The following is a 27,226-nucleotide window of genomic DNA, read 5'->3' as shown; positions in this document are numbered from 1 at the left end:
CCTCATCGTCAGTCCTGTGTCCTGGATTCTACGGATATCCGCTGTGAAGGATGTGGTCCTCCATGGAGGGATGGACTACGTCCATCAATCGTGCTGTCGCCAAGAGCGTCGTTGGCCGTCGCTTCAGGCTCGAAGGTTCAGGGCATGTAAGTTGGGATCCGTTGCCATCTTGGATTGGTATCTGTAAGCTAACGCAGCTGTCTGCAGCGATATGAACGCAAAGGGTCTCGCTTCCTCACGGAAGTCCGCGCGGGCCTTGCGACCTTTTTCGCGATGGCCTACATCATCTCGGTATGTCCGAATTGACAACGCTCATATCTGGCGTGGAAGGATGTCGGACAGTGGTGGATTAATTTCCCGGATAGGTCAATGCGACAATTCTGACGGACTCCGGGGGTACATGCGTTTGCAACGATCCCGATGATCCGACATGCAAAAATGACACCGAGTACAACCTCTGTCTCAACGTCATCCGGCGGGATCTCATCACTGCCACGGCCGCTATCTCCGCATTGTCCACTTTCTGCATGGGTCTGTTCGCAAATATGCCCATTGCATTGGCGCCTGGCAGTACGTGAAACGGGGCATGGTTTCTACAGACAAACTTGGTATCTAACGTCTTCTGTAGTGGGCTTGAATGCATACTTCGCCTATAACGTCGTTGGCTTCCACGGCACCGGCCCGGTCCCGTACCAGATGGCCTTGACTGCGGTCTTCGTGGAGGGGTTCGTCTTTGTCGGCCTGTCTCTGATCGGTTTACGTCAATGGCTTGCCAGGGCAATCCCAAGGTCCATCAAGCTGGCATCGGGTGTGGGAATTGGGCTGTACCTCAGTACGTTTTTGAAGCAACTAGCAAAGTGAGATTGCTGCTAATTCCTGCAGCTTTGATCGGATTGACCTACAGTGCGGGTATCGGAGCCATCACCGCCGGTGATGGCACCCCCGTCACCCTTGCCGGTTGTCACCCGGACCAGATCAAAGATGGCCTCTGTCCCTCATCGGATAAGATGCGCAACCCTACGCTCTGGATCGGGATTTTCTGCGGTGGTGTCCTGACCTGTCTCCTGCTGATGTACCGTGTCAAGGGCGCCATCATCGCTGGAATCCTACTGGTCTCTATCATCTCGTGGCCACGTCCGACAAGCGTCACGTACTTTCCTCATACCGCTGAGGGTAACGACGCCTTTGATTTCTTCAAGAAAGTTGTTACTTTCCACAACATCGAAAAGACGCGTAATGTCCTGGAATTCGATCTTAGCGGCGTGAGCGGGCAGTTCGGGCTTGCCTTCATCACGTTCCTGTACGTTGATATCCTCGACTGCACGGGTACGCTGTATTCGATGGCGCGATTCTGCGGGGCGATCGATGAGAAGACGCAGGACTTTGAGGGCTCTGCGATAGCATACTTGGTTGATGCTTTCAGCATCTCGATCGGTTCTCTGCTCGGCTGCTCTCCCGTTACAGCTTTTGTCGAGTCGGGTGCTGGCATCTCTGAAGGTGGTGCTACTGGTATCACCTCAATGGTGACCGGCATCTGCTTCTTCATCTCCGTGTTCTTTGCTCCGATTTTCGCGTCAATCCCTCCGTGGGCTACGGGCTGCACCCTGGTGCTTGTGGGCTCGATGATGACCAAGGTGGCCTCCGAGATCAACTGGCTCTACATCGGAGACGCGGTTCCGGCGTTCGTTACCATTGCCGTGATGCCTTTCACTTATTCCATCGCTTACGGTCTGATTGCTGGTATCATCACGTACATCCTTCTCAACACCATTGCCTGGGCTGTTGACAAGGCGAGTTGTGGCCAGATCACCCCTCACAACAGGCATCTTAAGGACCCGTGGACGTACAAGATCCCGGGTGGCATTCTGCCCGGATGGCTTGTTCGTCTTGCCAAGGGGTAAGTTTCTCCGGTCTCCTAGACTATGGTCTTGTTGATTGCTGACTGGTTTGTTTTCTTATCATTGCAGGAAGAAGGACTTCTGGCGACCGTACGAAGAGGACGACGTCATTTCGTCTTACTCTCCCTCCGATGGAGCTCAGGGGAAAGCTGCCACCCTCCCCGCCGTCGTTGAGAAGAGTTCTGAAGGCGGCGAAAGTGTGGAGAAAAACAAAGGAGCGACGATGTAGCGTGTGTAGGTTTTCTTTCTAGGCTAACGAAGAGAATTACTCTGCAGATTTGGAATGGAGAATGAAAGCATCGTGTAATGGGGATGGTGGTGGGTATGAAGGGAATTGGAGATGGAAAACGTGCCTGTTATGTGGGATTTTATATAATCGGACGTACCATGTTACTGTATACTAGTGTTGTCGATTAATGATTTTCCACAAATGCGATGATCTAGGATTTTGAAGAATGGGAATCGTTAAGTCTCACAACTGGGCTTCTAATGTCCTTAATCTCAATGTATTCCCTTTCAATTGCTGTCTTCATTTGCAGTTCTTCTTGGGTCATCGCCTGCTTCAGATAGCTACAACGACAGACAGACAACCCAACCCGTTTACGTATCGCTAACGATCTAGATGCCGCAAGGCCTCTCTAGAAAAGACCCAGGAGAATTTCCCGATCCCCTTAATCTTAAGCCTCTCAGCCAGCGTAACCCACCAATTGTCACATAAAAAAACCCTCACGTAAAGCACATCGCATGTGTGCGAAAAAAGAAAAGCAGAAGTAATCCTCACAAGCCAGTGTGCAATGCATCATCCGCGAATCGAACGCGGGCCTCATCGATGGCAACGATGAATTCTACCACTAGACCAATGATGCTTGCTAGCTTGTTGAAGGGTGGTGGATTCCTAATATCCGCCATTTCTGTTGATTTATTTTTTTGTGCGGTGCGCTTTTCCATTTTGGGAAGGGTAATTGTCGCCCGGGCCAAGACAACGGTTCCCCCGCTAAGCGCGGGCGCGTGTAGGGAACGCGTCGGCGGGCTCAGCGGGCAGAGGTTTAGGTAGGTTAGGTAGACGACGTCGACTCGGCTCGGGCAGTTTATATCGATATCCGTATCCGTGTGGAGTAACTACTTTCTAGTTTAATTTGAATCTTTTTTTCTTGCGGGTTGGTTTTTTTTTCTTTTTTTTCCCTAGTCAATTGAATCTCCCAGACGGATATAACAACGCCATGCCTCTTGTACGGAAACGTCGCGCGGTATGTTCTCCATCCCTCCCTCCACCTCTTCCGGTCTTCTATCTACCTAATCTATTCTATCCCGCAGCATGCATCATACATGATATTCCAATGAAGCAAAAAAAAAGTTGCTCATATCGATGATAACCTACAGGAACCAGACCCCGAACCAGAACCAGAAGAATCAGCTTCAGCTAGCGACGATGCCTCGGAAGAAGCCGCAGCAGAACCCGCGTCACGTCGCCGTCGACGAATAGAAGAAGACTCTGACGACGAAGACTCCGCCAGCGACGATGAGGAAACCCACGCGCCCAGCAGCACCGACGTGATGGTGAAGAAGCTGGTGCGGCTGGCCCTGGCGAGCGAGTACGCGCGGCAGCCGATCCGGCGGACGGACATCAGCGCCAAAGTGCTGGGCGAGCAGGGGGCGCGGCAGTTCAAGACGGTGTTTGAGGAGGCGCAGAAGGCGTTGAGGGTGCGATTTGGGATGGAGATGGTGGAGTTGCCGGGGAGGGAGAGGGTGACGATTAGGGAGAGGAGAGGTAGGTCGTTTTTCTTTTGTCGTTTATGGTCTTCCTGAGCGGCGTATCTGCCAATTAGTCTTGCTTTTTCATTTATCTGGGAAGTCCAAGGCCATACGAGTACTTGCTAACTGGTGTCGTTTTTCTTTTCCAGCCGCCCAACGCACCGAAAAACCCTCCTCCGCATCCACCAGCAACAAATCCTGGATCCTCACCAGCACCCTCCCGCGCGAATACCGCACGCCCACCATCCTCCCCCCGACCAAAGCCCCCTCCTCCTTCACGGAAAGCAGCTACACCGCCCTCTACACCTTCCTCATCGCCGTCATCACCCTCAACGGCGGTACCATCCCCGAGCAGAAGCTCGATCGGTACCTGAAGCGGACCAACACCGACACCTATACGCCCGTCGACCGCACGGATCGCTTGATCCAGCGTCTCATAAAGGATGGATATCTAGTTCGGAACCGGGAGATGGATGGTGGGGAGGAGGTCATCGAGTACATGGTCGGTCCCAGGGGGAAAGTGGAGGTCGGGGAGAAGGGTGTCGCGGGGTTGGTGAGGGAGGTGTATGGGAGGCCGGATCCTGCGAGTCTTGCCGCCGCCGGTGGTGGTGGTGGTACTCAGAACGGTCGGACGGCGGAGCAGCAGGAGGAGATGGAGGAGTTTGAGAGACGGTTGGAGAGGAGTATCGGGACGAGGAGGCGGAGGGCGGCAGAGGTTGATGGTAATGGTGATCAGCAGGCCGGAGATGGAGGGGATGATGGTGATGCTGCCGAGTCGGGAAATAGGAGGAGTACGGGTCGGCGGGCGAGGAGACGTGGCGGGGAAGAGGAGGATAATGATTAATTTTTTTTCTTTTACTTTAGACGGGTTTGCTGTTCGTGTTCGTCTTCCTTTCTTTTGTTGGGCTATGTATGTATGTATGTACTGTACATTATGATATCCCGTCTAGCTAGTTTAGCTGGACGACTATGCGGCATAATGGGATTCGGTATATCGTATTTATGTTTATAATATAAACCTTGAATATTTTCGGACATTATTCGCATCGATTTTCGTTATTCATTTATTCCGGGGAGGCAGTAGCAGTGTCCTTTTTTTTCTTTTGTCGAACTGACCCTTTTTTGATGATGACGCGAGTAGAGCTGCTTCGTGTCTTATCTTATCATGGAAATATATATAATATATATTTCTCTCTCATCATACAGCTCTGTTTCCAAGACTCTACGCGATAAGCGAACACAACATGGCATTCGGGCCGGTACGGGGGCTATTATAAATGCATCTAGCTTCTTCTCATATTGTCTATCTATTCATGGTTCTTCAATCGAAATAGTTTCGCCATCTATCTCAACTGGATGAAGGCGGAGGTAAGGTATTGATCTTCTTCTTTCTCATCCATCTCCAGGCAGCAATATTAAGATCCCCACCCCAGGAACGGAATTCGTGTTGTTGAAACTTGAGACATCGAGGAGAATAAATGAAGAAATGAAATATTGACATATTCTATCTACCTACCTAAGTTACCTAGTTGGATTTTAAGATTTTACTGGAAAATATCTAAGAAAAAATAATAATAATAAATCAAGTTGAAAGATGCGTTCAGAGACATAGCCACATGGCTGAATTCAGATCGTGACACATCAAGACATGAGAAAGTAGGGTAACTCTAGAAGTATGAGGCGACGAGAACGCAGGCAAAGGACAAAAGTCCAATGCGTGTAATGAAAAAGAAGAGGAAAAAATGCGAGCCGTAATTCATGGAATCGACCTAGAGTGTTTTCCCACGTTTACAGATGCCCACCAACACCCGTGAGGTGAAGTCCGATCAATGTAGGAAAAGGAAGGATGGAAGCTCTAGGGAACGGGTACGGAGACAGAGAAACAGTACATGATCGTCATCGCATCAAGACAGCCAACCACTCATCGGCCCCACTGAAACTAGACTCACTCCAAACGCCGGCATGGCATACAGCAGCCCTTTCTTTCCTACACTTCAGTCGCTGTCACTCCCGCTATGCTCTGCCTCGTCCTCCTCAGCGTCCTCTGCCTTGACGCCCTCGGTGAGGATGTACTCGGCCTTCTGGAGCGCGAGCTTGATGTCCTTGATCTCCTTGCTGTCGCCGTACAGCAGATCGGCGGCCTTCTGGCCGTGCTTGTTCTTGACGCGCGGGTCGCAGCCCGCCTCGCACATCATCTCGATCATCTCCAGGCCGAGCTTTGAGTCCTTCTCGTTGGCGAAGCGGACGGCGAGGTGGAGCGGGGCTTCCTTGTCAACGCGGGTGAGCGGGTCGCACTCGAAGTACTGGATGTCGAAGAGGGCGTCCATGACGTCGTCTGCGGGCGATGGGGGGTAATGGCTGGTCAGTTACGGTGCTACGAGCCCGAGGGCAATCGACTTAGTAGATAGACAAACTCACAGCTTCCGTACATGGCGCAGATGTGAAGCGCGTAGTTTCCGAGAGCGTCCTTGACATCATTGAAGAATGCAGCGACCTCCTCGTTGCTCTTGTCCGCCATGCCGTCCAGCACCTGCTCAATGAGGTGCGGCTGGTCACGGCGACAGGCCTCGATGACCAGCTCGCGTGGGGAAGCTCCCTGTTTCGAAGACGGAGTCAATTAGCATCTCAGGGTCGGACAGGTCGGGCTCCGGCTGACGGGCGTCCGGTTGCTTACCTCGTCGTCCGCCATTGCTGTCCAATATGTAGGAGTGATTGTGTTAAACAGGAGACGAGTGCAAAAAGTGCCGTAGAATTGTGTAAGTAAGTAATCGAACGCCTTATAGAGACTTGGTGTTGAATCGCGGGCGGAGGTGGGAATGTATTGATCGGAGAGGGTATGATGGGAACAGGACACGCGTCGCTGGGGTATTTTAAGATCCAAAAAGAATATAAGCTAGCAATATATACAGAGAAAAAGTGAGAGACAGCGGCAGCGCAACTCTCACACAGACCGTCAGGTGGACTGCGTGAAAGCCACCTGATCAGGGGATGTTGATTGTGACGCTCTACAACGCTACGATGCGATGCCTACATGTGCCCAATCATCCAGCTGTGGATGGTATCTCGGATCATCAGATTTGCCGTTCCGGTGCCTTGTGCTGCCGCGGCCCCCCGCGTCCTAAGCGCGCGTGACTGCCTAGCCGCGCGTCAAAGAACCTCCCCTTCCCACGCAGTGACAATACTGCACGACAAGGCCCCCTTGCTGTGCTATCAAAAACACTCCTGTAGGCACAATTCCTGCGCTGGCTGCCTGGATATCCTGCAGGCAATGGTCATCTGCCCTCCTCGGGCCTAACCATGTGTTTCAACGACGCATCCTCGGATCTGATGCGCCTGTGAACTGGTCAATTTTCAAGATGCCGTTGACATGTAGGTCCTTCGTTCTACCCAGATCCCGTCCTTTCTCCTCGTTGAAACGGGATGTGATGCTTATAGATACATTTCAATCTTTTTAGTCTGCCCGAATTGCAGCAATGTCCTTACGATCTCGCGCGCCGACCCTACCCCTCAGTACCCGCTTGGAGTGAACCGCTTCGAGTGCCGTACATGCCCGTACCAGTACGTCCTCGACCGAGACTTCTTCGAGAAGACGGAGATGAAGCAGAAGGAGGTCGAGGACGTCTTTGGAGGCAAGGAGGAGTTCAAGAACGCTGATACCATAGCTAGTGAGTCACATTTTTACAAGGATGGACTGGTGACATGGGTTCTGGTTGCACGCTGACACTTGCTTTTTTTTTCAGCTCAATGTCCCGCAGAAAACTGCAACGGGGATCGGGCGTACTTCTTTCAGCTACAGATTCGTAGTGCTGATGAGCCGATGACTACGTTCTTGAAGGTACGTTTTTGTTCTACTCTTTTTCAGGAGCTTTTTTTTTCTGCCCGGTGTTACAGTAACGTTGTTGGGGGCCATGCTGATCTCTAAACGGTAGTGCACCACGTGCGGGACCCGGTGGAGAGAAAACTGATTTATCATCAGATATCTCGGGAGATATACGGGTAATTTGTTGGATAATGCTGATTCGTATGCTTGTAAAAGTGTCCTTTGTTGATGGTTTGGTACTAGGATAGAGAAACTAGAGCGTGTAGTAGATCCAGAGATACCCCTCAGTTAGGGCAATTCTCCTTGTAGAAAGCGATGCGGGGCACCTTGTGGACGTATCGATCTGACATCAACCGCATCAGAATTTTTTCCACACAACGCCATCGAGGCAAAAACGACGGCTTGAATAATGGATCCCGAAGAAAGCCCTGTTCATCTTTCTCCGGTCTGAGGATAGTGGCAAGGGGAAAAAGGTCGTAGAAAGGATAGCAGAAAAAATCTTTTTCTGCCTGTCCGCGTCGTGCTCGACAGATAAGTGGATCGTCGCCTCCGCTAGCAGGCCGCGCCACAGCAGGCCCAACGGCGGCGGACAAATAGAAAGCAATGAAAGCACCAGGATGTTGCTGGCAGGAAAGTCGTCGAAAACGCACAGCGGTGTGGTGCTGGCTCTTGCTGCCCAGTTCGCTGCATCCGGACCCGTTATTTGAGGGGAGCAGAGAGGTGACCAGAGTCAGAATAGTGGGTACAGCCGGGCATCCCAGGGATCGCGGCTGCCAGAGAAGGCGGCCGACAGGATGCGCCCGTCAGTTCTCCCGCGGCGAGAGCGACCGCGACTCCGCTGGCAGCGTGAAGATTCTGCGCTGGTACCGCACAACGGAGGTGGGGCCCGGCCCCTCCATGCCCAATGATAAGCGCCGTGCTGGGAGGGCTTAAGCCCACTGCCTAGTCGCCTCCTCGCTTGCCCCTCCATATAAGGATTTCCCCTCCTCCCCTCCCACAAATTTTTTCCTCTTCCTCTCCCCGTCTGCCTCAGTACGTATATCTCCCCCTCCCTGCTCTCTGTTCTTCTTCCTTCCTTCAACCTACTGACGACTTCTCAAGCACCTCTACGCATTGGCCGTAGTACCTGAGCACCTTCCTGAGCTCTTCTAGTATCTTACAAAGAAACTACAAGAGATCAATCTTCTAACACACAACCGTCACCATGGGGTAAGTTTCCATCGCTGCCGTCGGTGCTCATCCTTCGAATCCATCGCTAACATCAATTTCTCTTGTGCAGTAAGGAAGAGAAGACTCACATCAACATCGTCGTCATCGGACACGTCGACTCCGGCAAGTCGACCACCACCGGTAAGCACACCTCGAGAGAGATCCTCGTCTGACGACAATGCGATACTCATACATTCACTATAGGTCACCTTATCTACAAGTGCGGTGGTATCGACTCTCGTACGATCGAGAAGTTCGAGAAGGTATGCACACACTAATATTTTCGCAAAAATCTCTGCACCCCCCGCCGTTGTGTGGTGGGGGAGGGGTTCGTGTCTCGGGTATCACGCACATTCGGCTGGTTTCAAAAATTTTCTCGAGTCAGCAGAAATGGGCAGCCTGTGGCAGGACACAGCCCCTCCTTCATCCCATCGTGCGGAACTTACTGTCGCGAGTAACACTACAGATGCTAACTATCGCTATAGGAAGCCGCCGAACTTGGCAAGGGTTCCTTCAAGTACGCCTGGGTTCTTGACAAGCTCAAGGCCGAGCGTGAGCGTGGTATCACCATCGACATTGCCCTCTGGAAGTTCCAGACCAGCAAGTATGAGGTCACCGTCATTGGTATGTCTACCTGCCTCGTGTCTTCTCCCTGCCACGCAGCCATTGCTAACCATCCCATACAGACGCTCCGGGTCACCGTGACTTCATCAAGAACATGATCACTGGTACCTCCCAGGCCGACTGCGCTATCCTCATCATTGCCTCCGGTACTGGTGAGTTCGAGGCTGGTATCTCCAAGGATGGCCAGACTCGTGAGCACGCTCTGCTTGCTTTCACCCTCGGTGTCAAGCAGCTCATCGTCGCTCTCAACAAGATGGACACCTGCAAGTGGTCTCAGGACCGTTACAACGAAATCGTCAAGGAGACCTCCAACTTCATCAAGAAGGTCGGCTACAACCCCAAGGCTGTTCCCTTCGTCCCCATCTCCGGTTTCAACGGTGACAACATGCTTGAGCCCTCCCCCAACTGCCCCTGGTACAAGGGTTGGGAGAAGGAGACCAAGGCTGGCAAGATCACCGGTAAGACCCTGCTCGAGGCCATCGACGCCATCGAGCCCCCAGTCCGTCCCAGCAACAAGCCTCTCCGTCTTCCCCTCCAGGATGTCTACAAGATTTCCGGTATCGGTACTGTGCCCGTCGGCCGTGTCGAGACCGGTGTCATCGCCCCCGGCATGGTCGTCACCTTCGCTCCTTCCAACGTCACCACTGAAGTCAAGTCCGTTGAGATGCACCACCAGCAGCTCAAGGAGGGTCTCCCCGGTGACAACGTTGGTTTCAACGTGAAGAACGTCTCCGTCAAGGAGGTTCGCCGTGGTAACGTCTGCGGTGACTCCAAGAACGACCCCCCAAGCGGCTGTGCCTCCTTCAACGCTCAGGTCATCGTCCTCAACCACCCCGGCCAGGTCGGCGCTGGTTACGCTCCTGTGCTTGACTGCCACACTGCCCACATTGCTTGCAAGTTCGCCGAGCTGCTTGAGAAGATCGACCGCCGTACCGGTAAGTCGGTCGAGAACAACCCCAAGTTCATCAAGTCCGGTGACGCCGCCATCGTCAAGATGGTTCCCTCCAAGCCTATGTGCGTTGAGTCCTTCACCGACTACCCACCTCTCGGTCGTTTCGCCGTCCGTGACATGCGTCAGACCGTCGCTGTCGGTGTCGTGAAGTCCGTTGAGAAGTCTGCTGGTGGTGCTGCCAAGGTCACCAAGGCCGCCCAGAAGGCTGCGAAGAAATAAGCGGAGCGCGGGTTTAGCTAGTGTAACGATGATGTTTGAAAGGCGCGGGTGTGGCTGGTTTTTGAAAGCAATGCTCGCTTAAATAGCTAGATTTAAGAGCTCTTCATAAATCGATTATGATTTCATGATCTACGATTAAATTGGTGCATTCTTCTCTTCTCGTAGCTCTATCTGTAGATCCTAGTGTCCTAGGGTAGCCGGTGTACTCAAGTGCTGTATTTGGCCGACATCCGGAACTTCCCGCCGTTGAATTGCCACTTGAACCTGGAGGATCAGAAATCACACTGCTTTGTCAGTCCTTATATCTTTGTTGTACATATTCTTCTAAAACTATCAAGTATGGATGTGTGGTATTTATGGACAAGCTGCATTTCATTTCTACCATCTGTATTATCATGCAGAATGATAAGAGCTCTGTTTTCTACAGTACCTATGAAAACTAGCAACTTGGTACCTCCCTTAGTAGCCAAGACATCAAAATCGTATGTCTGAAGGGATCTATTTTACGGCTGGTCTATTTATCCCTTCTTCAACCTGAGAGCACTGTGCAGTGCGGATTGTTTCTGCAAGAAGTCTGGGAATCCTGAATACTCAGCCCTGGGGTCAGGCGGGCAGAAATTCTTTTTCCTCTTTCCAGATGCTTTGCGCTTCTCTTCCTCAGTCATGTTGGTATCAACGTTAGATCGACTAGTACGTACGATAGGTTGCTATATCTTTCGACACCCCCTCCCCTGCTACCTACTGTTTTAGCAGTTTGCTATTTTGTAACCACATGAGTTTGAAGACATTGGAGGGTACCCAGGCACCTATGATAGGCCACAGACTCTAGACAAAACCAGCCTATGTCAAGATATAGCAAAAGCGACAAGGTGGATAGATGGCTTGGACAGGGGAAGGGGGTGCCAAAAAGATAAGTATGATTTAGTGATGTAATTATCCATACCATTAAAATTCATGCTCAAAATATGACTTCAGCAACTGCTTCACCCACTTGGATACGTGGTTTATCTCCTGATTTAGAAGATAAATATCTATGTTGATTAATTATTGCATTATCATTACAATAGAGTGGTGAATGGGGACAATAAGTCGGGCTTTTTTTGTAGAGAAGCTGGCTGAGGCAGGACAACTATACAAAGGAGAAACAAAAGACAAAAAAAAGAACGAATCATTATATCTCTAGATTCACCTGAACCCTTCAAGCCAAAAGACACGCCGTGCGAATTACACCGTATTGAAAATGATGAAAGGAATGGGTCTCAGAGTCCTTATTAAAGGACTCCCCGAATTGAGCGTGAGAGCCTATGTTGGAGGTTGCCGGCCCGACCTGCTTTCCTATATCAACCTCCTACTAAGAGGTCAGCCTGCTTCCTGCTTCCTACATCTAACTCTGTTACGGCACAGCCTACAAATGTTGGAGGCAGGTCAGAGGGGGGTATCACACGACTGAACATTTCTTGCAGCCAGGCTTCAGGAAATCTCAAGAAGGAGAGATCACATGACTGTATCGCTCCGATCCACAAGGGGATCACCACGATCCAGCGGATAGGTAGTTCCAGATAGGATTCAGCATGTATATAAAGACGCTCCTTAACCATGGGGATTCACCCCGTGGTCAACTTGTCAATCAAACTTGTCCATTAGGTTTATCACTTAGCTTTCAGTCTATATTGACTATCACTCCCTGTTTCTTGTCCTTCAAGATAAACCTTACGAGCCCCAGCGCCGAAGACTTAGGCAGCTCGTTACACCCACGCACACAACCTATCCATCTATCTAATTCCTCACACTGAGAGCCTACTCTTCATGGTTATCGACCTTCTTCATTCAGAAAGAGCATGAAACTACGAGCGAATCTCTTTAACAAAACCTGATCGTCTCTTCCAAACCCCTTGGACCGCACGCGAAGAATATCACCCGCAAGTTGAGGATACAGGAGCCATGTATAAAAACTTCAGGATCCGTGTGGGACACGCTCTGCTTGCCTCTTTGAGGAAACAAAAATGACCAGCGAATGGAAAATGACACTCAATGTGTTGAGCGAAAGAACTCATTCCATACTTCGATAGTTATATACCCTAGATTGTCTAAAGAAGGCTTCTGGACCGGAATGAGCCTCTTATGTTTTCATGATCTGATGCAGCTTGACTGGGAAGACATTACCGAGACTGGTATGCATGCGAGATTGATATTTCCTCTCGCAGTCCATCGGTCATCCACATGTTTATGTATATAGGGTCTGCTACTTCTGTGCAGGGAGGTCTGCAGAGGCGGAAAATGGAACACGAGATCCCGGGGTTGAACAGGCGAGTTCCGCCTTCTCAATATATGATACTGTATCTAACCGGTTTCATCTAGATGTGCATATCATTCACTCCTCTTCGAACAAGCCAACATCCCACGCCAGGGGCAAGTTTGTCATTCTCTTCCCTATGGAATGCGACAGTAAATCTTCCGACAATAGTCTACTTGTGGAAGCTGTATATTCCACCATCTTCGGTGATATATATATGTTTCCCGTAAGCAAGAAGCTGCGGTTCTCTTGCTTGCCCTTACGGTGATCCGGAAATAGTGTTCAACTGGAGAGGAGACTGCACGCATTCTGCGCTCCTGGAGTCTCAAAGGCTCCGTTAATCCAATATGAACTATATGAAGAGGTATGATCGCTTCTGTGACAAGCTCCAGGCCACCGAGTCACAGAGACTGAAACAGAAGGCAAAGGCAAGGGAAGCAGCAAGACTATACCGCAAACAATACTACAGAATCTGGAAAGCCGGTTTCACCCAGCTGGCAGCAACTCGAGGCGCACAGGGAGAAAGGCAAATTAGCAATGCGGCAGTACCGGCTCCGGAACAGAGACAAGATCCTGGCAAAGCGGACAAGTCGCACGGAAGAGGAGACTGCCGCCTGGAGAGAAAAGAAACGGGTATACCAGCGAAAATATCGTGCTGAACATGCCGAAGAAATTAAGGAAAAAGAATTGCAAAGCTAATAGAGAAGAGCAGGGGAGGTGTGACGAAAGATAGGATATAGTAGCGTAGGCTTCCAGGCGGTGACCAGTCAACGTTGGCATCTTCTAATAATAAAGACTCTTTGTTTGAATTTCCCAGCTTGTCTAATAAGAGAGAAATCTAAAGAGGCTGGAAATTCATGTAGTTATACAGCATCAAACATTGACAGGTTATTGCCTGGAAAGCCTATGGAAGTAGCTAAGGGGAATGACATTGATGATTGGTGCGTGGTTATGTCCGCTTTGAACAATCAAAATGGCCAGTCTCTTGACAAATACCGGCCATCCTCATGCTGTGCTCTCGATGATAGGAAATTCCCTGTTGGTGGGCCGACATTAGCGCTCGTTGTGAGTGGAAGAGCGTGGCACTGCACAGGCAGCAATCCAGGACGTCGGGAGCCTAGGCCAGCACTGCATATCGTGATACGATCGAGGTACCTGAAAGTACCTTCTCTGCATTTTTTCGCCCAGAGTGACTTGGAAATACATCTGCCCTGCGAAGATGCCCGTCGGCTCATCGCTCCCCCGCTTGTCCTTGCCTTAGTGTGACTCAAGACATCATCTATCTCCATTTCCAGTCCTCTCATTAACATTGTGGGAAAGATCTACAAGTACGCCCCTGATAAAGCAGGCTTGCAGCCTATGAAGATATCCGGCTTTGACTCGATGCATGTTCGTGACTCAAAAGCCTGATGAAAGTCGGTGAATCCTGTCCAACACTAGAACTGCTCCAACGGGCCTCGGCCCCCGTTGAGCGTTCCCAAGGCTGGTGAGATAGATATATATATATATAGGCGTGCCGTCATAAGTTCCCTCGTCATTCTTTCCCGGCTTTGTCCTCTCTTTCTCTCGTTTCAGATCAGTCGGCTTCTTTAGTCCCCTTACGCGTCTCTTGCCATTATCGCTATGATTTCATCCCTCCAACACAAGACCTTTCGCATATTCACCCATTCGAGCATCATACCACCCACTATGGGCTGTTCTAGCTCACGGCTAGTCACAAATCCACCAGTCTCTGACGTGCCGGAGAAGAGACTAGACTTCCTTCGAGCTATCACTCCTCGTTTTATCGCCGTGCCTGTGTCATACCTAATCAACGTAGTGCAACGCCCCAACACCATGTCCAGACAGTCACTTCAGACCGGGGCAGGCGCTGCAAATGAGGACGGTAATCCCATCTACATCCTGGCATTTATGCGCATTCTCTCATAGACGCTTCAAGACTCTGTACAGCTCACTAACAATGAATTTGTGTCTGTAGGAGATATGTCTGGTGTAGCTTCAGGTGGCCCTGCGCCTGCAACCACTGCCTTACAGCGTCCTCCTACGCCTCTTCCCTCACTACCGTGCAGTTTCTGCTTCGAAGACATCCGTGATAATGGTGATATCATCCTTAAGGTCTGCAGGAAATGCCACGTTCAGTGTTGCGGGAAATGTATTCGGAAGTTATTCCTTGATGCTTGCAAGAACGAGTCCGATATGCCACCTCGCTGTTGCGAACCCATTCCGCTGGCGCTTGGGAGGAAGGTACTTTCTGCAGAGGAAGTCACTTTATTCAAGGAAAAATACGATGAATGGAGCACGTCAAACCGCGTCTACTGCCCCGTTCCCACTTGCTCTGCCTTCATTCCCAATCGTCTCTTTCCTGCCCCGGTTGAGGCTATTCCAGACGTCAAGGCCAGCAATACTTCTACAGAGAAGCCTCTAAACCCTACAGTTATATTTGGAACCGGCGTCAAGATGGAAGTCCATACTCCTGCTCCTTCCCCATCTCCGTCCTCGGCAATGATTTACTCAATTCCCTGTCCCAGATGTGCCGTTCAGATATGCTGCTCGTGCAAGCAGCTTTCGCACCCAGGATCGCCTTGTCCTGAAGTTCAAGACATCGATCCTGAGCTGGCGGATCTCCTGAAGCGTTGGGGGATTAAGCGCTGCCCAAAGTGTCGTGCAGCTGTACGGAGGATGTATGGTTGTAGCCATATACAATGCCGCTGCGGTGCCCAATGGTGCTGGCATTGCACTGGCCCTATTGCCCTCTGCAGGGACCAGCTGTGCCCGGCAGCACAGGAGTCTGAGAGATTTGAAAGACAGATCAATGACGAGAATGACTCCGACGGGCGGAGCATCGATGAAGATTCTAATACAGAATCCAATGAAGATAATTTAAATACATCGCAGCCAGCTGATGGAAACGGGGCGCAGGCAGACTCACCTGCATCTAACCCTACTCGCCTGGTCAACCTGGACGCTGGTTGGCAGTGGGAGGGGGCAGAAGAGGATTTCGGTGATGAACCAAACATTGAAGAGCTTGATCCCTTTGATTGTCATCATGCATGGAAGTCTGTTGAAGAGTCGGAGATTGAGACAGACCTGGAATATGAATGTGAGCGGTGCTGGCGGAGAGTTTATCCTCAATCGGACTCTTACAGGTACATGGGTGTGAAGGATCTGGTGGAAAACGGCTCTGTCGCTGGACAGTCAGCTGCTGGAACCGTGGCCTTCAGCGACGATGCACTTATGCAGCGCTGTGACGAGTGCGGAATCATTCGCTGCCCTGGCTGTAGCAAGGAAGCGATATGGTAGCCATAAGCAGCCGGACGGGTGAAGGGAAATACTGAAACTTACACATACTAACTCAGGAAGAAGTTATTACTTGGAAAACATTTGGTGAGTATTTTCGCTTCAGCGGGAGTTGACGGTTTGCATACGATTCATGTCCCATCATGCATACATGGTACTGTACAGGCACCGCTGCAAAATTGGTAGCGGTGTTTTTCATATTCTGGAAAGTGTATTCTGACATGGAGGCTTATTTCGAGCCAAGAAATAAAAACTGGAGTATGACATTATGAGCCGAGCAGGCAGAGGACAGTGCCAACGTTTACTGCATCTATAGCATCCAGGCCCCTTGAGTGATTTTGGAAGAATTACTTCTAATGTCACTTCTGTCACATTATGTAAACTGAGAAGTTCCAGATTTCTTAGTGATTATTACCATACTTTGCATTGTGTACTTTGCTACACTGAATACTAGAGTTGTCATGTATACAGAAGAACTATTTCTGCCTGTTCTGGGAAGATTCTTCCAAAGAATGGGTTCTGGCAAACCAGCGACATAGTTACACCAAGACAAGTCACATATCCCTACTGTACAAATCATATTTAGCTTGATAAAACCGTGTCACCTTTGGGACAGACGACTTAGATGTACCGTACGGATACAGTACACATCTCTTTCGGGGCTGAAAAAATCACGTGCCGGATTCTCCCCCGGATTCTGTTTCCGCGGCAGTTCAAGCTCCAGCTTCCGCTCGCTTCCCTGATACAATTCCTCTCCTATGCGAAACCCAGCTCCATCGTCGAAGTCCCGGACTCGATGAACATGTCGCAAACACCGTTTCGCCAGCCTCTCGCCTGGCGGCAATGCTGCCAATGTCTCCGCCGCCAGCAGCTCCGCTCGACCCCGCTGCAGCAGAACCGCTTCCTCTCGACGACCAACACGCTGCGCTCGACTGCGCGGAGTAACAACAACCCCCTTCGCAATTCGCAGACAAGGGCGCAGCAGAGATCTATAATACTACCCGCGGCAGGCATGGCCGCCTGCGCGGCCGCCATGTACGGAATCATCAAGCTGGACGTGTTTGGACTGGAGCAAGCGGAGGCCAATAATAAGGCGCAGAAGAGCAACGGAAATGGGAGCATGAAGATGGACGGCCCGAGCGGATTCCCCAGCAGTCCGTCCGTCATTCGAATACAGGGGCAGGACGGGGTCGAGCAGGTGGCCACGGGCAACAGCACGGTCTCGCACTTCCCGAGCACCATCAAGCTGCCCAAGTCGATCGACCCGTCCACCATGAAGCCGGGCGAGGAGCTCAGGACGGCCCCGGAGTCGGAGGAGGAGTACCAGCTCCTGGGGCTGGGCATCCGCACCGTCTCCTTCCTCGCCATCCAGGTGTACGTCGTGGGCGTGTACGTCGCCAAGTCGGACCTCGCGACGCTCCAGCAGCGGCTGGTCCGCATGGCCGTGCAGCCTCTGGGATCCAACACAGATGCCACGGCCGAGGGCGGCGCCGTGGCTGCCACATCCCTCGTGCCCATGGAGCGGCAGGCGCTGAAGGAGCTCCTCCTCGACCCGGTCAAGGGCGAGGACGCCTGGAACGCGATCCTCAAGGAGGGTGATATCCGCACGGCCATCCGCATCGTGCCCACGCGCAACACGGACTTCCTGCACATGCGCGACGGTTTTGTCCGGGGCATCTCGGCGCGGGCGCAGCGCGCCGCTCAGAAAGCCAAGGAGTCCGCCGGCCCGGAGGCCCGGAGCGAGTTCCAGGACGACACCTTCGGCGCGGCCGTCAACGACTTCAAGTCCCTCTTCGGCGGCGGTCAGCGCAAGAACATCCCCAAGGGCAATGTGCTGCTGCTCCTCCGCGACAGCCGGGGGGCGCTCGATGCGCTGTTCCAGACGGACCCCGCGCAGCCGATCCGGTGGCTGGGACGTGTCACCGACGAGCGCATCAGCCGTCTCTTGTGGATGAACTACCTGGCGGGCAAGACCGTGTCGAGTGAGCCGGCGCGACAGAGCGTGGTGGAGGGTGTTATGGGAATCGTGGAGCGGCCTGTGGGGACCGTGATCCAGAAGGTGATATAAATGTCGAAAACAGAAATATAAACTTCAGCAGCAGCAGTGTATGATTATTGGATATTGAAACAGTTGCATGACGTCTTAAATCTGAATTGATGAGTTTTCATGTATGATATGATTCGGCTATCTGAAAAGTGGTACCCCACTCTACATCAGCTTTTCTCCGTTCTTCTTTTTTTCCTGCCTAGATGATATATCTAGCTAGCCAGTATCCATTTAGTTCTCGCCCAGACATGTATGGTGGTCCTGGGAAGGTTGCCCCCCTTCCCCGAGCACAGCTTAACACACTTACCTACAGCCGCCTAGCTATCCATATTAAACAAAAACGTCTAGATCCTTCTCAATGCATATCATATCATATCATATCGGCCCTCTCTCTCTGCTCAAGATCTGGAACTCTTTGCATTTGCAAAGGCAACCCAGTCAGTTCAGTACATGTCATGTCATAGTCGGGGTCGGGTCGGGTCGGGTCCTATCTATGGGCTTTTTTTTCCCACATCTGTCTAGGAGATATGTGTGGTACAGTAATGTACATGATGTGCGTACCTACTTACTACCTACCTACCTGCTAGATATAAAATGTCAATGGACAGGATTATTTGATTTTGGTTTGATTTGATCTGAAGTGGTCACAGAAGAGAAGAGAGGGCATAATGTATGTATTTCGTATTGCAAATATTTCCATTCAATAACTAGAGGTCATATTGATTTACATTATCTTATCCCCGATGCTTGGAATGTCCCAAGCATCAAAACCATCTGGGAATTCAATTCAATCTAACCCAATTCACCCACGGATCCATCCGCATCCGATCCATATGTTATAATTATAGTCCAGTTTAATTCAAAGCGCACCCGCCTCCTTCAACAGCTTCGGCAGCTCCGCCTTGCGCGCCTGCAGGTCCGAGTTGCCGCCGATGTGCTGGCGGTTGATGAAGATGTTGGGCACGGAGCGCTGGTGCGTCAGCTCCTCGAGGGCGTCTTGGATGGCGGAGCCGTCCTCTGCATATATAAATCCGCGTTAGCGGATTTTTCACTTTTGAAAAGGGACCAGAGAGGAATGGGTTGTTTGTAGGAGGGAGATGTTGTGACTGACCAACTTCATCCAGCTCCATGACGTAGTACTTGGCGCCGGTCTCGCTCAGGGTGTTCTTGGTGGCCTTGCAGTAGGGGCACCAGGTTTTGGAGAAGACGACTGTATTATATTATCGATCATCATGTTAGCCCTTATCTGTCTGATCTGGTATACCTAGTATATGCTGTACATCTCTCCCTCCGTACAATATGTACAGCCAGCCCCAATAAAAAAGGAGGAAAACATACCAACCCCATTCTCATTAATAATATTCTGCGCCTTAGTCTTCGCGGCGGACGTCATGGCTGGCGAGGAAGAGGCGGCGAAGGAGCCGAAAAGACGGGTAAATATGGACGCTATGGTGGGCAACCGGTTTAACGAGGCACGGATCTGCCTCTTTTGTCCTGATCGGATAAGAAGAGGTTGCAAGTGGGGGATGGAAGAGGGGGGTTATTTATCGATCGGAGGAGGGGGAGGCGATGCGAGGATAAGTTTATGGCGTGCTTGCAGGTTGTGAGGGACTGGATTGGAGAGGTCAGGGAACGCCGTCCCGGGCGGTGATGTCAGGTGTTGATTAGGTAAGCATGCGGTCCCCCGCCCTAGATGGCGCACGAGGTTTCCGCCCACGTGATGGATCGGATGAGATCGAACTACGAAGTATATTCTTAAGCACCTAGTTTAGCCTTATTTACCTTGCAGATTGCAATTAATACTAACTACCATCTCTATTATCTACTATATACATAGCGGCCCCAGATATGGCGGAACCCAGACAGAACACAAACATCAAGTCTACTTGACTATCATCGGAGTTGAGATTATATTCTGATTATATCATTTCTTATGTATTCAGCACTAGAACAAGCTGTATGTAGTGGTATCAGATCGACAAGCACCGTCTGGTCTGGCTGTGGCTGCAATGGACCAACCCCGAGAAAATATGCACAAGGAACGTAGGTACTGCTAGGTAGTAGGTATGTATCTCTCGACGGAAGGATCAAAGGGTCAGTCATGTTCCCTCCCGATCGACATCTCAGTCCAACGGGAGGTTGGAACAGCGAATGGATGTACGAGAACGGAATTTCGGGTATACGCAGGCCGTGCGGGGAACAGCACAACAGGCCACACGGCAAGCAAATTAACAGGATGGACAGGGAAATAAGTAGAGGCGGGAACAGGTGCGGAAGAAGGGAGGATTACTGAAATGGTGAAGAGATTGAAGGATATGGATGTATCGTGAAAGTCGTCATAAGCCGAGGGGAAGGTGGTGGAGGTTGCTCGCAGCGGAGGAGCCTATCTCAGGTCCAACCAGCAGCAGACGGAATGGCGCTCCTCCTCGATGTTTTCGTCTGCCTTCAATATGCGGCTGCGATGCGGATGTTGAATGTGAGTTCTCGGAGGTAAGGAAAGGAATGGACAGGGGAAAAAAAAGGAAACGAACGAACACTAACCCAGACAGTAAGGGAATCTCAGAAAAGGAGCGACAGACGCAAACCCCGGGGACGGTCCACAGCGCAAACGCCAGACACAAATATAGAACACTGCTTTGATCGGGAAAACAAGATTAAAAAGAACCAAATGGCCAACCCTGATACGCTGAAATGTACAACTGAAGACTCGAAGACAGAGAAACAAGCGAGGAAAAAAAGCAATAGAGATACTCTGGGTATGATCATCCGCAAATAGACGCTGATGCACGAGGCCGTATAGATGTAGACCCAGATGGTTATTAGGATTTCAATCACATCACGATGCAGCAAGTGCACCCCTTCTCCTTCTCCGCCTTCTTCTTATCTTTTTCTGAGGGCTCCTGCGTAGACGTAGGCTGCTGGCTCAACTTCGGGCTGGGAGCCACACCAATCGGAGGCGTGTTCTGAACCTTCGGCATGGTGCTGTACCCAGAAGTAGTACCATTCGTACTTGGACGGCGGGTGACCGGCTCGGGCTCTTTCGGGGCCTGGAGTGGCCATGCCGATGAGTCCTTTTCCGGCTCCTGTTCCTGAGCCTTTTCTTCATTTTCAGGCTCTGGGCTACTACTGTCGTCATTGCTAGTATAATCATCGTTATTATTGTTATTGACGCGCGGCGGTTCGTCAGGGCGGATGCTGATGGGAGCGAATTCGCGGTCGTACGCGTCCGGCGTCTTGCCCTCCTTCTCCCACTGTTCCTGCTGCATTCTCCGTGCATGAGTGGGCAAGATCTGCTGGTCCGGAGGAAGCCTTGGATCCGGCTTGTACATGGTGGCTAACCATGGGGGGTCACCTTCCGGCCTGTTAACCGCCGTCGTCGGTCGGATGTCGCCGGCCCTCGTGGTCGGGCGTCCATTGCCGTTCGTTCTCGACTTCGGCTGCGGAGTCTTCCTGGCGGCCCCATTATTGGAGGTCTTCCGAGGGCCAGATCCGGGGGTACTCTTGGCCGTGGTCTTCTTGGCCGGGGAACTCTGCGCTTGCGCGCCACGGCTAACGGGTCTGCTGCCGGAGGGAGGGGTGGTTTGGTTCGCTTCAGGAGTGTCAACAACAGCAAATTCACTAGTTCTACGAGGGGTCTTCGGGCGTGATGTGCTTCCTTCATCCCCGCTGCTTTGGGTGCGTGTGCGTTGTGTAGGGAACTCACGATCAACTTGCTCCTGAGAGATAGGAAGCGGGCTGGCAGAAAGGATAGGTATCCTCGACGAGCTCTTTTTCAGGCCCGGGTTCCTGTAGAATTTCGACGCTCCGCCGTCATCCGAGTCTGCAGCGATCTCCTCTGGCCTGCGAAGGTCCCAGTTCATCCGCTCCTCCTCCGTTGGCGCTTCGTCTTGCTCTGGGCGTCGCTTCTCGTCACGCAGGTTCGGCCAGGGCTCGCTGTACTCAGTAGGGGGCGTCGTTACGATCGACCCGTTGAGGCCGTTGCTGTGCGAATCATGGCTCCGTCCACGCCTGCTGCTGGACTTGCTTCCGGCCCGGACTTGGCGCTGGAGTCGAATGGCAGCCTGCTGCAGCTCCTCGCTCTCAATCCTGGCCAGCTTGTCGCGGTGGATCCAATTCGCACTGTCTGGGTCTTCATCGTCAAATGCATACCTCGCACTTTCCCGAGCGCCGTCGGCATACTTGATAGACGAGCTGTAGTGATAATTATCCGCGGACTCCATCACGTTGATGGAGTTTTTGCCCCACGAATTTCGCGCACTGCCGGACTCACCCCCAGCCCGAGTAAGGCTGCTGTCTCTCCGCCCGGTTCGACTCGCTTGCAGGTACCCCGGCTCCTGAGCGTTCGTTTTGGAGCCTTGCGACGAGCTTCGGGATGGCGTCAGACCGTTTATGTTGTGATTTCGGGAGGCTTTCTGGTAACTGGTGCCAGAATTGCTCCGTGACTTGGTCTTGGTGGCGGCGTACTGTTGAAGACCCATATTGTCAGTATCCCTACCGTTTGGTTCCTCTATCGCTCATGCATAATGTTAAATAAAAACATCTGAACGAAGGGAAAATAACGATCGACTAAAATAGTGGTAAGAAGAAACAATACAGAAGGTCCGCTCTGCAGACACGCACGAAGAGGTGAATGGGGGGATTGAAAAGGGGGGGTAACAGGAATGACGACGTACATCGTGTGCGATTGGGACTGAAAAGTCCCACTGCTGCTGACTGCCATTCACACTGCCAGGCGAGGTCAGAGCATCTGCGGAGTATGCTGCAGTAGCTGCTCCGGCCATCCCACCAGTGAGAGCGGCAGCGACAGCTGTAGATCCACTGAAACCCCGCTCAGCGTAGCTCGAACCTCGGGGCGAGGTGCAGTAGCTGCAATCAATCACTGACACGCTTCCCACTCTACCGTATCATTCCAATCGGCATACAGAACACGATGACGGTCCGATCAACGCCAATGCCGACCCCCAACTCACTCCCGGAAATGCACCGGAGGGGCCGTGAAATGGGAGCGGTCGGGAATGCGAGGGTGTTCCTCTTTCTCAAGGTGTATGGAAAAAAAAGGCGTGAGAGGAGTCAAGCGGATGGGGAGGAGAACAAAGAGATGGTGCGACACAGAGGAGACCGAAAGAAGTAAATTGTAAATTTCAGAGATAAGGAGTAAGAGGTGGAGACTCAAGCCGGGCTGTTGGTTCGTTGTTCTCAACCCAGCCAGCTGGCCCACGGATGGCGGGTTGCAGACAGCAGAACCGTGGGCTGGCCCAGTTATTTAACAAAGGGAAACGCTCAGTGGTTGTGATGCGGAACGAGAACTATTATTATTATCGTACAACGCCACGTCCTCTATCTCCCCAGATCCGGTCGAGATCCCTCTGCTCTTTGATTGCTGACAGAATATTATTATCGAGATTCCGGGGATGACGGTTAATTCTCGGGGTGAGGGGCTGTCCGTGGGAGGGGAACAAGCAACAGGAGACGGAGAATGCGGACGCTCACGGGGGCAGCATCGAAGAGGGGGGGGTGTGAAACACGGGTTGGGTCCCTAAACGAGCGGACGCAAGCTGTGGCTGAGCTGTGGCACAGGAGGCGTCAAGACAGAGGTTACGGGGGGAGAAGTTCGAGAGAGAGGAACAGAGAGAGGAGGAGGAGGGGGGGAGGAAATGAGGCTCGAGAAGTAGGAGCAAAACGACGATAACGGAGGAAGAGGAGATGGACGAGACGAAGAGAGACCAGGAGGAAGAGAGTCGCTGTCGGGGGCGCCAGGCCGAGTCGGGTCAGGGCTGGCGAGACGGGCTGGACGTTGGCCGCTGGATCACATCCCCCGAACGCTCGCGCTAAGTGTCAATCCGCCCTGGACCGATCGGCAAGGGGTTTTCGTTCTCTTGCTGGATGCTGCGGAGGAAAAAGCTGCTGTTTCTTGCTGCTCGTGAAATTCTGATCCATTCCCCCCTAAATCCTTCCCTGATCCCTCCCCCCGGGCCCGAACCACTATCAGATCTTCCCCTCCCCAAAGCATATCATCCGCCGGGATATCGAACCCGTCCATTGCATGCATCATCATTCCCAACAATCCCCAAAGCTTAAAACCGGGAGAAACGCCTGCTAGGACCGCCAGGAGGCCCTGATCCCTGAGGAAAAAAGAGGCGGCTGAGCCTCTCTCTCCCCGACGTTTCCAGAGCTGCGGAAGCTAGGCTGACTAGTTGGGCATGTTCTGTCGAATATTCGGTGAACCGCACTACCTGCTTCCACTGCATACCGCTACTGCATCATTATTTATTTGCACATCGCTGCATATGGCCCCCAGCCTCCAGGAACGGGTTTGCGGGTGCTGGTTCGCGCGAGTATTATTCGAACCGGCGGCCCAGACCATCCTGCTTGGTGGTCCGACCTAGTTAAAATTCACCTGCCCAATTTCCGCCGGCCGCGGCCGTTGATAACTTCCATCTGTTACCTAGTACCCTAGGCAGCCAGGGTGGGCCCCCCTGCTCGCAAAAGGTGGACGGCGTTAAACCCGTCACGGTAACCTGGTTTCTTAGCTCGTGGGCTCTGGATGATGGATCATCTGGATGCTTCCATGTGGACGACTTTTTCACCGACCTTTTCTGGACACCTATGTGGTTTTAGTACTGTAGCTTGTTGCGGCACCTGTACTACACAGTAAACAACCTGAAGCGCCGGAGCCATGGGTGGAAAAATAACCCGAATCACCATGGAATACGGAACCATGGATGCAGCTCCGGGGCATACCGTCCATGTTCCAGAGTGCTGCGAAGGAACGGTAATCGGATCGACAGACCAATAATGAAGGACCATCCTGCACCCCACGTTTTCCCTGCAAGGGCGTTGACGTGAACTGTCATCTGTCAAACCATGGTCGACTTGTCAAGTATATAGCTCTTTGTAGACCCTTTTATCTTTTCTGTATCCTAGGTAGTTTCTCCCAATTATCAGGAATCGAGCCTCGGTACGTTCTGGTACTTGGCATGCTTGACAACTTTATATATTCCTATATATGTACGCGTACCGTTCTATATTTACCTCTGTATCTAGTAAGTACGTATGGATTTATTGACAGATTATATTTGAATATCATATCTTCCCCAAAGACAAAAAGCTGTGCCGGAGAAGAGGGACGAAGCCATTTGGACAGGTGTTCTCCTCCATTCTCAGTTAGTCACATGGCAGAATACGCGGACGAGAGGGGTTCTGGTGTGGAGAGGATGCACGAGGCATGCACATCTGACTGATAAAATGCCGGGACACCGAGACGCCATCCATTATGCAAGTGGTCGGTCACACCGATAAAGGTGGCCGCTCAATTAGAAATCAGCCCGCTCGGGAAAACCTAGAGACCAAGTGAGAAGACCCAAAAGAAAAGACCATATGCATGTCTTGTTTTCGTGTGGATCTTTACCCCTCATAGCCATGTAGAACCAGACAGGGAAAGAAAAAGAAGACCCCCAACATCGGGACTTCGATCCTGTTCCATTTTCATAGCAGAACTATCTTCGTGTCCTTTCATAACAGCGACACGAGTGTAAGCGGTCATGTAAGGGAGAAAAAAAATAATAATAATTTAGGCAGTTTCAGCTTGGACCAAATGTAAGCAGGAGCCCAGAAAGTGGATCAGGTGAAAGTTGGTTGGTCTATTATTCCTTCGCAGCCTGGTCCAATTTCGTCAGCACGCCCTGGACCTCTTTAATCAGAGCCTTGCGCGCAATGCGGGCATCACTATCCCCATCAGGCTCGATCCCGTCCGCCTTGAGGATAACCTGCTGCAGCACGGTTTCGCTCAGCTTCCTATGCTCAAACTCCCGCGCGTGTGTATCCGTTGGTGGCTTGGCAATGTAGTCGTTGCAGAAAGGGAGCAGCTCCGTCCGGAAGTAGTGCGCCAGAGCGTCGACCTGCTCTTGTGGCGCGCGGAACTGCTGTAAGTTGGGTGCGGGGGGAGGAACGGATGACCGACCCGAAGATGGAGGCCTCTTGCTGTCCACCGGCGGCGCGAGGCTGCTTGGGTCGGTCTGCCTGTCTTTGGGCTTTTTATTCCTATTTCTCTTCTTCCCACTCTTGCCGACGTGGGAACGCGTGGAGTCGCTGGTCCTCTCCCCGTCGCTGCCAGAGATCTCGCTCGGCGTGCTCTCCCCCGGCTGGACCTCCGATACTACACATACGACCTCTGACTGCTGCTTGAGACCTTCCGCCTTGCACGGCAGGGAGTCATCATCCAGCAGCTTCCTTTTGTACAGCAGTCGGATGCGTTGCGGATCTGACGTGCCCATCTTCTCTGCGGCACGTTGCCTGAGCTCCCCGACGGTGAGAGCTCCATCGTCGATTGCGTACGCAGGAAAGTGCAGTGGATAGGTCACACCACGGTGCTTCAATAGCAGGATATCGGGCGAAGCCTCGTCCACGATGTCCTCACTGGTAATGTAGCTGTAGTCGCTGTCGTTGACCTGCGGCGCGCTGCTGTAAGGTGAGAGCCGCCAGAGACGGTCGAATGGCTGGCGCCAGCTCATGACAGCCACGACAAGCAGGCAGGCGAGAACTGTGAGGACAAAGGTAGTGGCGAAGGAGGGGACGAATGGCTGCTCGGAGTCAAGGAAGAAGCGAGAGAAGGGCCGCAAGCTCGGTTGCAGAGAGGTCGAACTGGACGATAATGCCGCGGCGAACCGGTTGGTGAGGGGACGCAGGGAAAAGGGGAGTTTTGTAGCGACGAAGTCCAGGTATAAGGCACAGGTCTCACCCAGGGAGGACGAAGCCAAGGGTGAAGACGAGGGCGTCATGGATCCCTCGCACTTCCTGCAGAGGCGAGGCTGACAAGCTGGGAATTGGCGGGGGCAGCGTTGAAGTAGGCATCGGAGGTCTGGCCAGGCAGTCCAGGCCAGGTGTTGCTTTGCCGCACCGCCCGCGCGGCACCGCAGACGCCCTAGTCCCAGCGTTTGGCGCGGGGAGTCTATGACGCGGAGACCTTCCCCATGTGAATAATCACAATAGGGGGCCATTGAGAAAGAGAGCAGACGTCTATCGTGAGTAGCGTGGTCAGCCTTTACCAAGACTGCTCCAGAATGATCTCAACTGCCAGTACCAGTTGACATTTTATACATTATCCCGGACGGGTTTG

General features: G+C 52.0%; 12 protein-coding genes and 1 non-coding gene across 13 annotated transcripts; 8 read left to right on the top strand and 5 right to left on the bottom strand.

Moving 5' to 3' along the window:
• Positions 1–62: 62 nt before the first annotated feature.
• On the top strand, positions 63–2,127 carry VTN00DRAFT_2305 (uncharacterized protein; the record flags this gene model as incomplete). The annotated part of the gene is made up of 6 exons (XM_069428509.1): positions 63–146; positions 208–291; positions 366–570; positions 629–832; positions 883–1,897; positions 1,968–2,127. 6 exons carry the CDS (start codon positions 63–65, stop codon positions 2,125–2,127), a joined length of 1,752 nt encoding a protein of 583 aa, XP_069293007.1.
• A 566-nt stretch (positions 2,128–2,693) lies between these two features.
• On the bottom strand, positions 2,694–2,764 carry VTN00DRAFT_t16. The gene has a single exon. It is a non-coding gene; the product is annotated as a tRNA-Gly (tRNA).
• A 354-nt stretch (positions 2,765–3,118) lies between these two features.
• On the top strand, positions 3,119–4,494 carry VTN00DRAFT_2304 (uncharacterized protein; the record flags this gene model as incomplete). Its single annotated transcript, XM_069428508.1, has 3 exons — positions 3,119–3,145; positions 3,279–3,666; positions 3,800–4,494. 3 exons carry the CDS (start codon positions 3,119–3,121, stop codon positions 4,492–4,494), a joined length of 1,110 nt encoding a protein of 369 aa, XP_069293006.1.
• Positions 4,495–5,644: 1,150 nt separating this feature from the next.
• Positions 5,645–6,339, bottom strand: VTN00DRAFT_2303 (uncharacterized protein; the record flags this gene model as incomplete). The annotated part of the gene is made up of 3 exons (XM_069428507.1): positions 5,645–5,985; positions 6,069–6,246; positions 6,325–6,339. The coding sequence occupies 3 exons, from the start codon at positions 6,337–6,339 to the stop codon at positions 5,645–5,647; spliced, it is 534 nt and encodes a 177-aa protein (XP_069293005.1).
• Positions 6,340–7,006: 667 nt separating this feature from the next.
• On the top strand, positions 7,007–7,615 carry VTN00DRAFT_2302 (uncharacterized protein; the record flags this gene model as incomplete). Its single annotated transcript, XM_069428506.1, has 4 exons — positions 7,007–7,019; positions 7,106–7,315; positions 7,391–7,485; positions 7,580–7,615. The coding sequence occupies 4 exons, from the start codon at positions 7,007–7,009 to the stop codon at positions 7,613–7,615; spliced, it is 354 nt and encodes a 117-aa protein (XP_069293004.1).
• Positions 7,616–8,674: 1,059 nt separating this feature from the next.
• VTN00DRAFT_2301 (translation elongation factor EF-1 alpha) lies at positions 8,675–10,474 on the top strand (the record flags this gene model as incomplete). The annotated part of the gene is made up of 5 exons (XM_069428505.1): positions 8,675–8,679; positions 8,750–8,820; positions 8,884–8,942; positions 9,165–9,303; positions 9,366–10,474. The coding sequence occupies 5 exons, from the start codon at positions 8,675–8,677 to the stop codon at positions 10,472–10,474; spliced, it is 1,383 nt and encodes a 460-aa protein (XP_069293003.1).
• Positions 10,475–13,114: 2,640 nt separating this feature from the next.
• On the top strand, positions 13,115–13,466 carry VTN00DRAFT_2300 (uncharacterized protein; the record flags this gene model as incomplete). The annotated part of the gene is made up of 2 exons (XM_069428504.1): positions 13,115–13,131; positions 13,196–13,466. The coding sequence occupies 2 exons, from the start codon at positions 13,115–13,117 to the stop codon at positions 13,464–13,466; spliced, it is 288 nt and encodes a 95-aa protein (XP_069293002.1).
• Positions 13,467–14,456: 990 nt separating this feature from the next.
• VTN00DRAFT_2299 (uncharacterized protein) lies at positions 14,457–16,067 on the top strand (the record flags this gene model as incomplete). Its single annotated transcript, XM_069428501.1, has 2 exons — positions 14,457–14,652; positions 14,746–16,067. 2 exons carry the CDS (start codon positions 14,457–14,459, stop codon positions 16,065–16,067), a joined length of 1,518 nt encoding a protein of 505 aa, XP_069293001.1.
• A 799-nt stretch (positions 16,068–16,866) lies between these two features.
• On the top strand, positions 16,867–18,132 carry VTN00DRAFT_2298 (uncharacterized protein; the record flags this gene model as incomplete). The annotated part of the gene is made up of 1 exon (XM_069428500.1): positions 16,867–18,132. One exon carries the CDS (start codon positions 16,867–16,869, stop codon positions 18,130–18,132), a length of 1,266 nt encoding a protein of 421 aa, XP_069293000.1.
• Positions 18,133–18,970: 838 nt separating this feature from the next.
• VTN00DRAFT_2297 (uncharacterized protein) lies at positions 18,971–20,214 on the bottom strand (the record flags this gene model as incomplete). Its single annotated transcript, XM_069428499.1, has 4 exons — positions 18,971–19,128; positions 19,223–19,321; positions 19,450–19,605; positions 20,058–20,214. 4 exons carry the CDS (start codon positions 20,212–20,214, stop codon positions 18,971–18,973), a joined length of 570 nt encoding a protein of 189 aa, XP_069292999.1.
• A 216-nt stretch (positions 20,215–20,430) lies between these two features.
• On the top strand, positions 20,431–20,887 carry VTN00DRAFT_2296 (uncharacterized protein; the record flags this gene model as incomplete). Its single annotated transcript, XM_069428498.1, has 2 exons — positions 20,431–20,587; positions 20,661–20,887. 2 exons carry the CDS (start codon positions 20,431–20,433, stop codon positions 20,885–20,887), a joined length of 384 nt encoding a protein of 127 aa, XP_069292998.1.
• Positions 20,888–20,942: 55 nt separating this feature from the next.
• Positions 20,943–22,892, bottom strand: VTN00DRAFT_2295 (uncharacterized protein; the record flags this gene model as incomplete). Its single annotated transcript, XM_069428497.1, has 3 exons — positions 20,943–21,700; positions 21,815–22,574; positions 22,785–22,892. 3 exons carry the CDS (start codon positions 22,890–22,892, stop codon positions 20,943–20,945), a joined length of 1,626 nt encoding a protein of 541 aa, XP_069292997.1.
• A 2,862-nt stretch (positions 22,893–25,754) lies between these two features.
• VTN00DRAFT_2294 (uncharacterized protein) lies at positions 25,755–26,888 on the bottom strand (the record flags this gene model as incomplete). The annotated part of the gene is made up of 1 exon (XM_069428496.1): positions 25,755–26,888. The coding sequence occupies one exon, from the start codon at positions 26,886–26,888 to the stop codon at positions 25,755–25,757; it is 1,134 nt and encodes a 377-aa protein (XP_069292996.1).
• Positions 26,889–27,226: the final 338 nt, after the last annotated feature.

This window comes from Thermoascus crustaceus (genome assembly GCF_041956765.1).
Source record: "Thermoascus crustaceus strain CBS 181.67 unplaced genomic scaffold VTN00scaffold_1, whole genome shotgun sequence".
Lineage (NCBI taxonomy): Eukaryota > Fungi > Ascomycota > Eurotiomycetes > Eurotiales > Thermoascaceae > Thermoascus > Thermoascus crustaceus.
The sequence above is the reverse complement of the archived record's forward strand: the minus strand, read 5'-3'. Positions and strand labels throughout refer to the sequence as shown.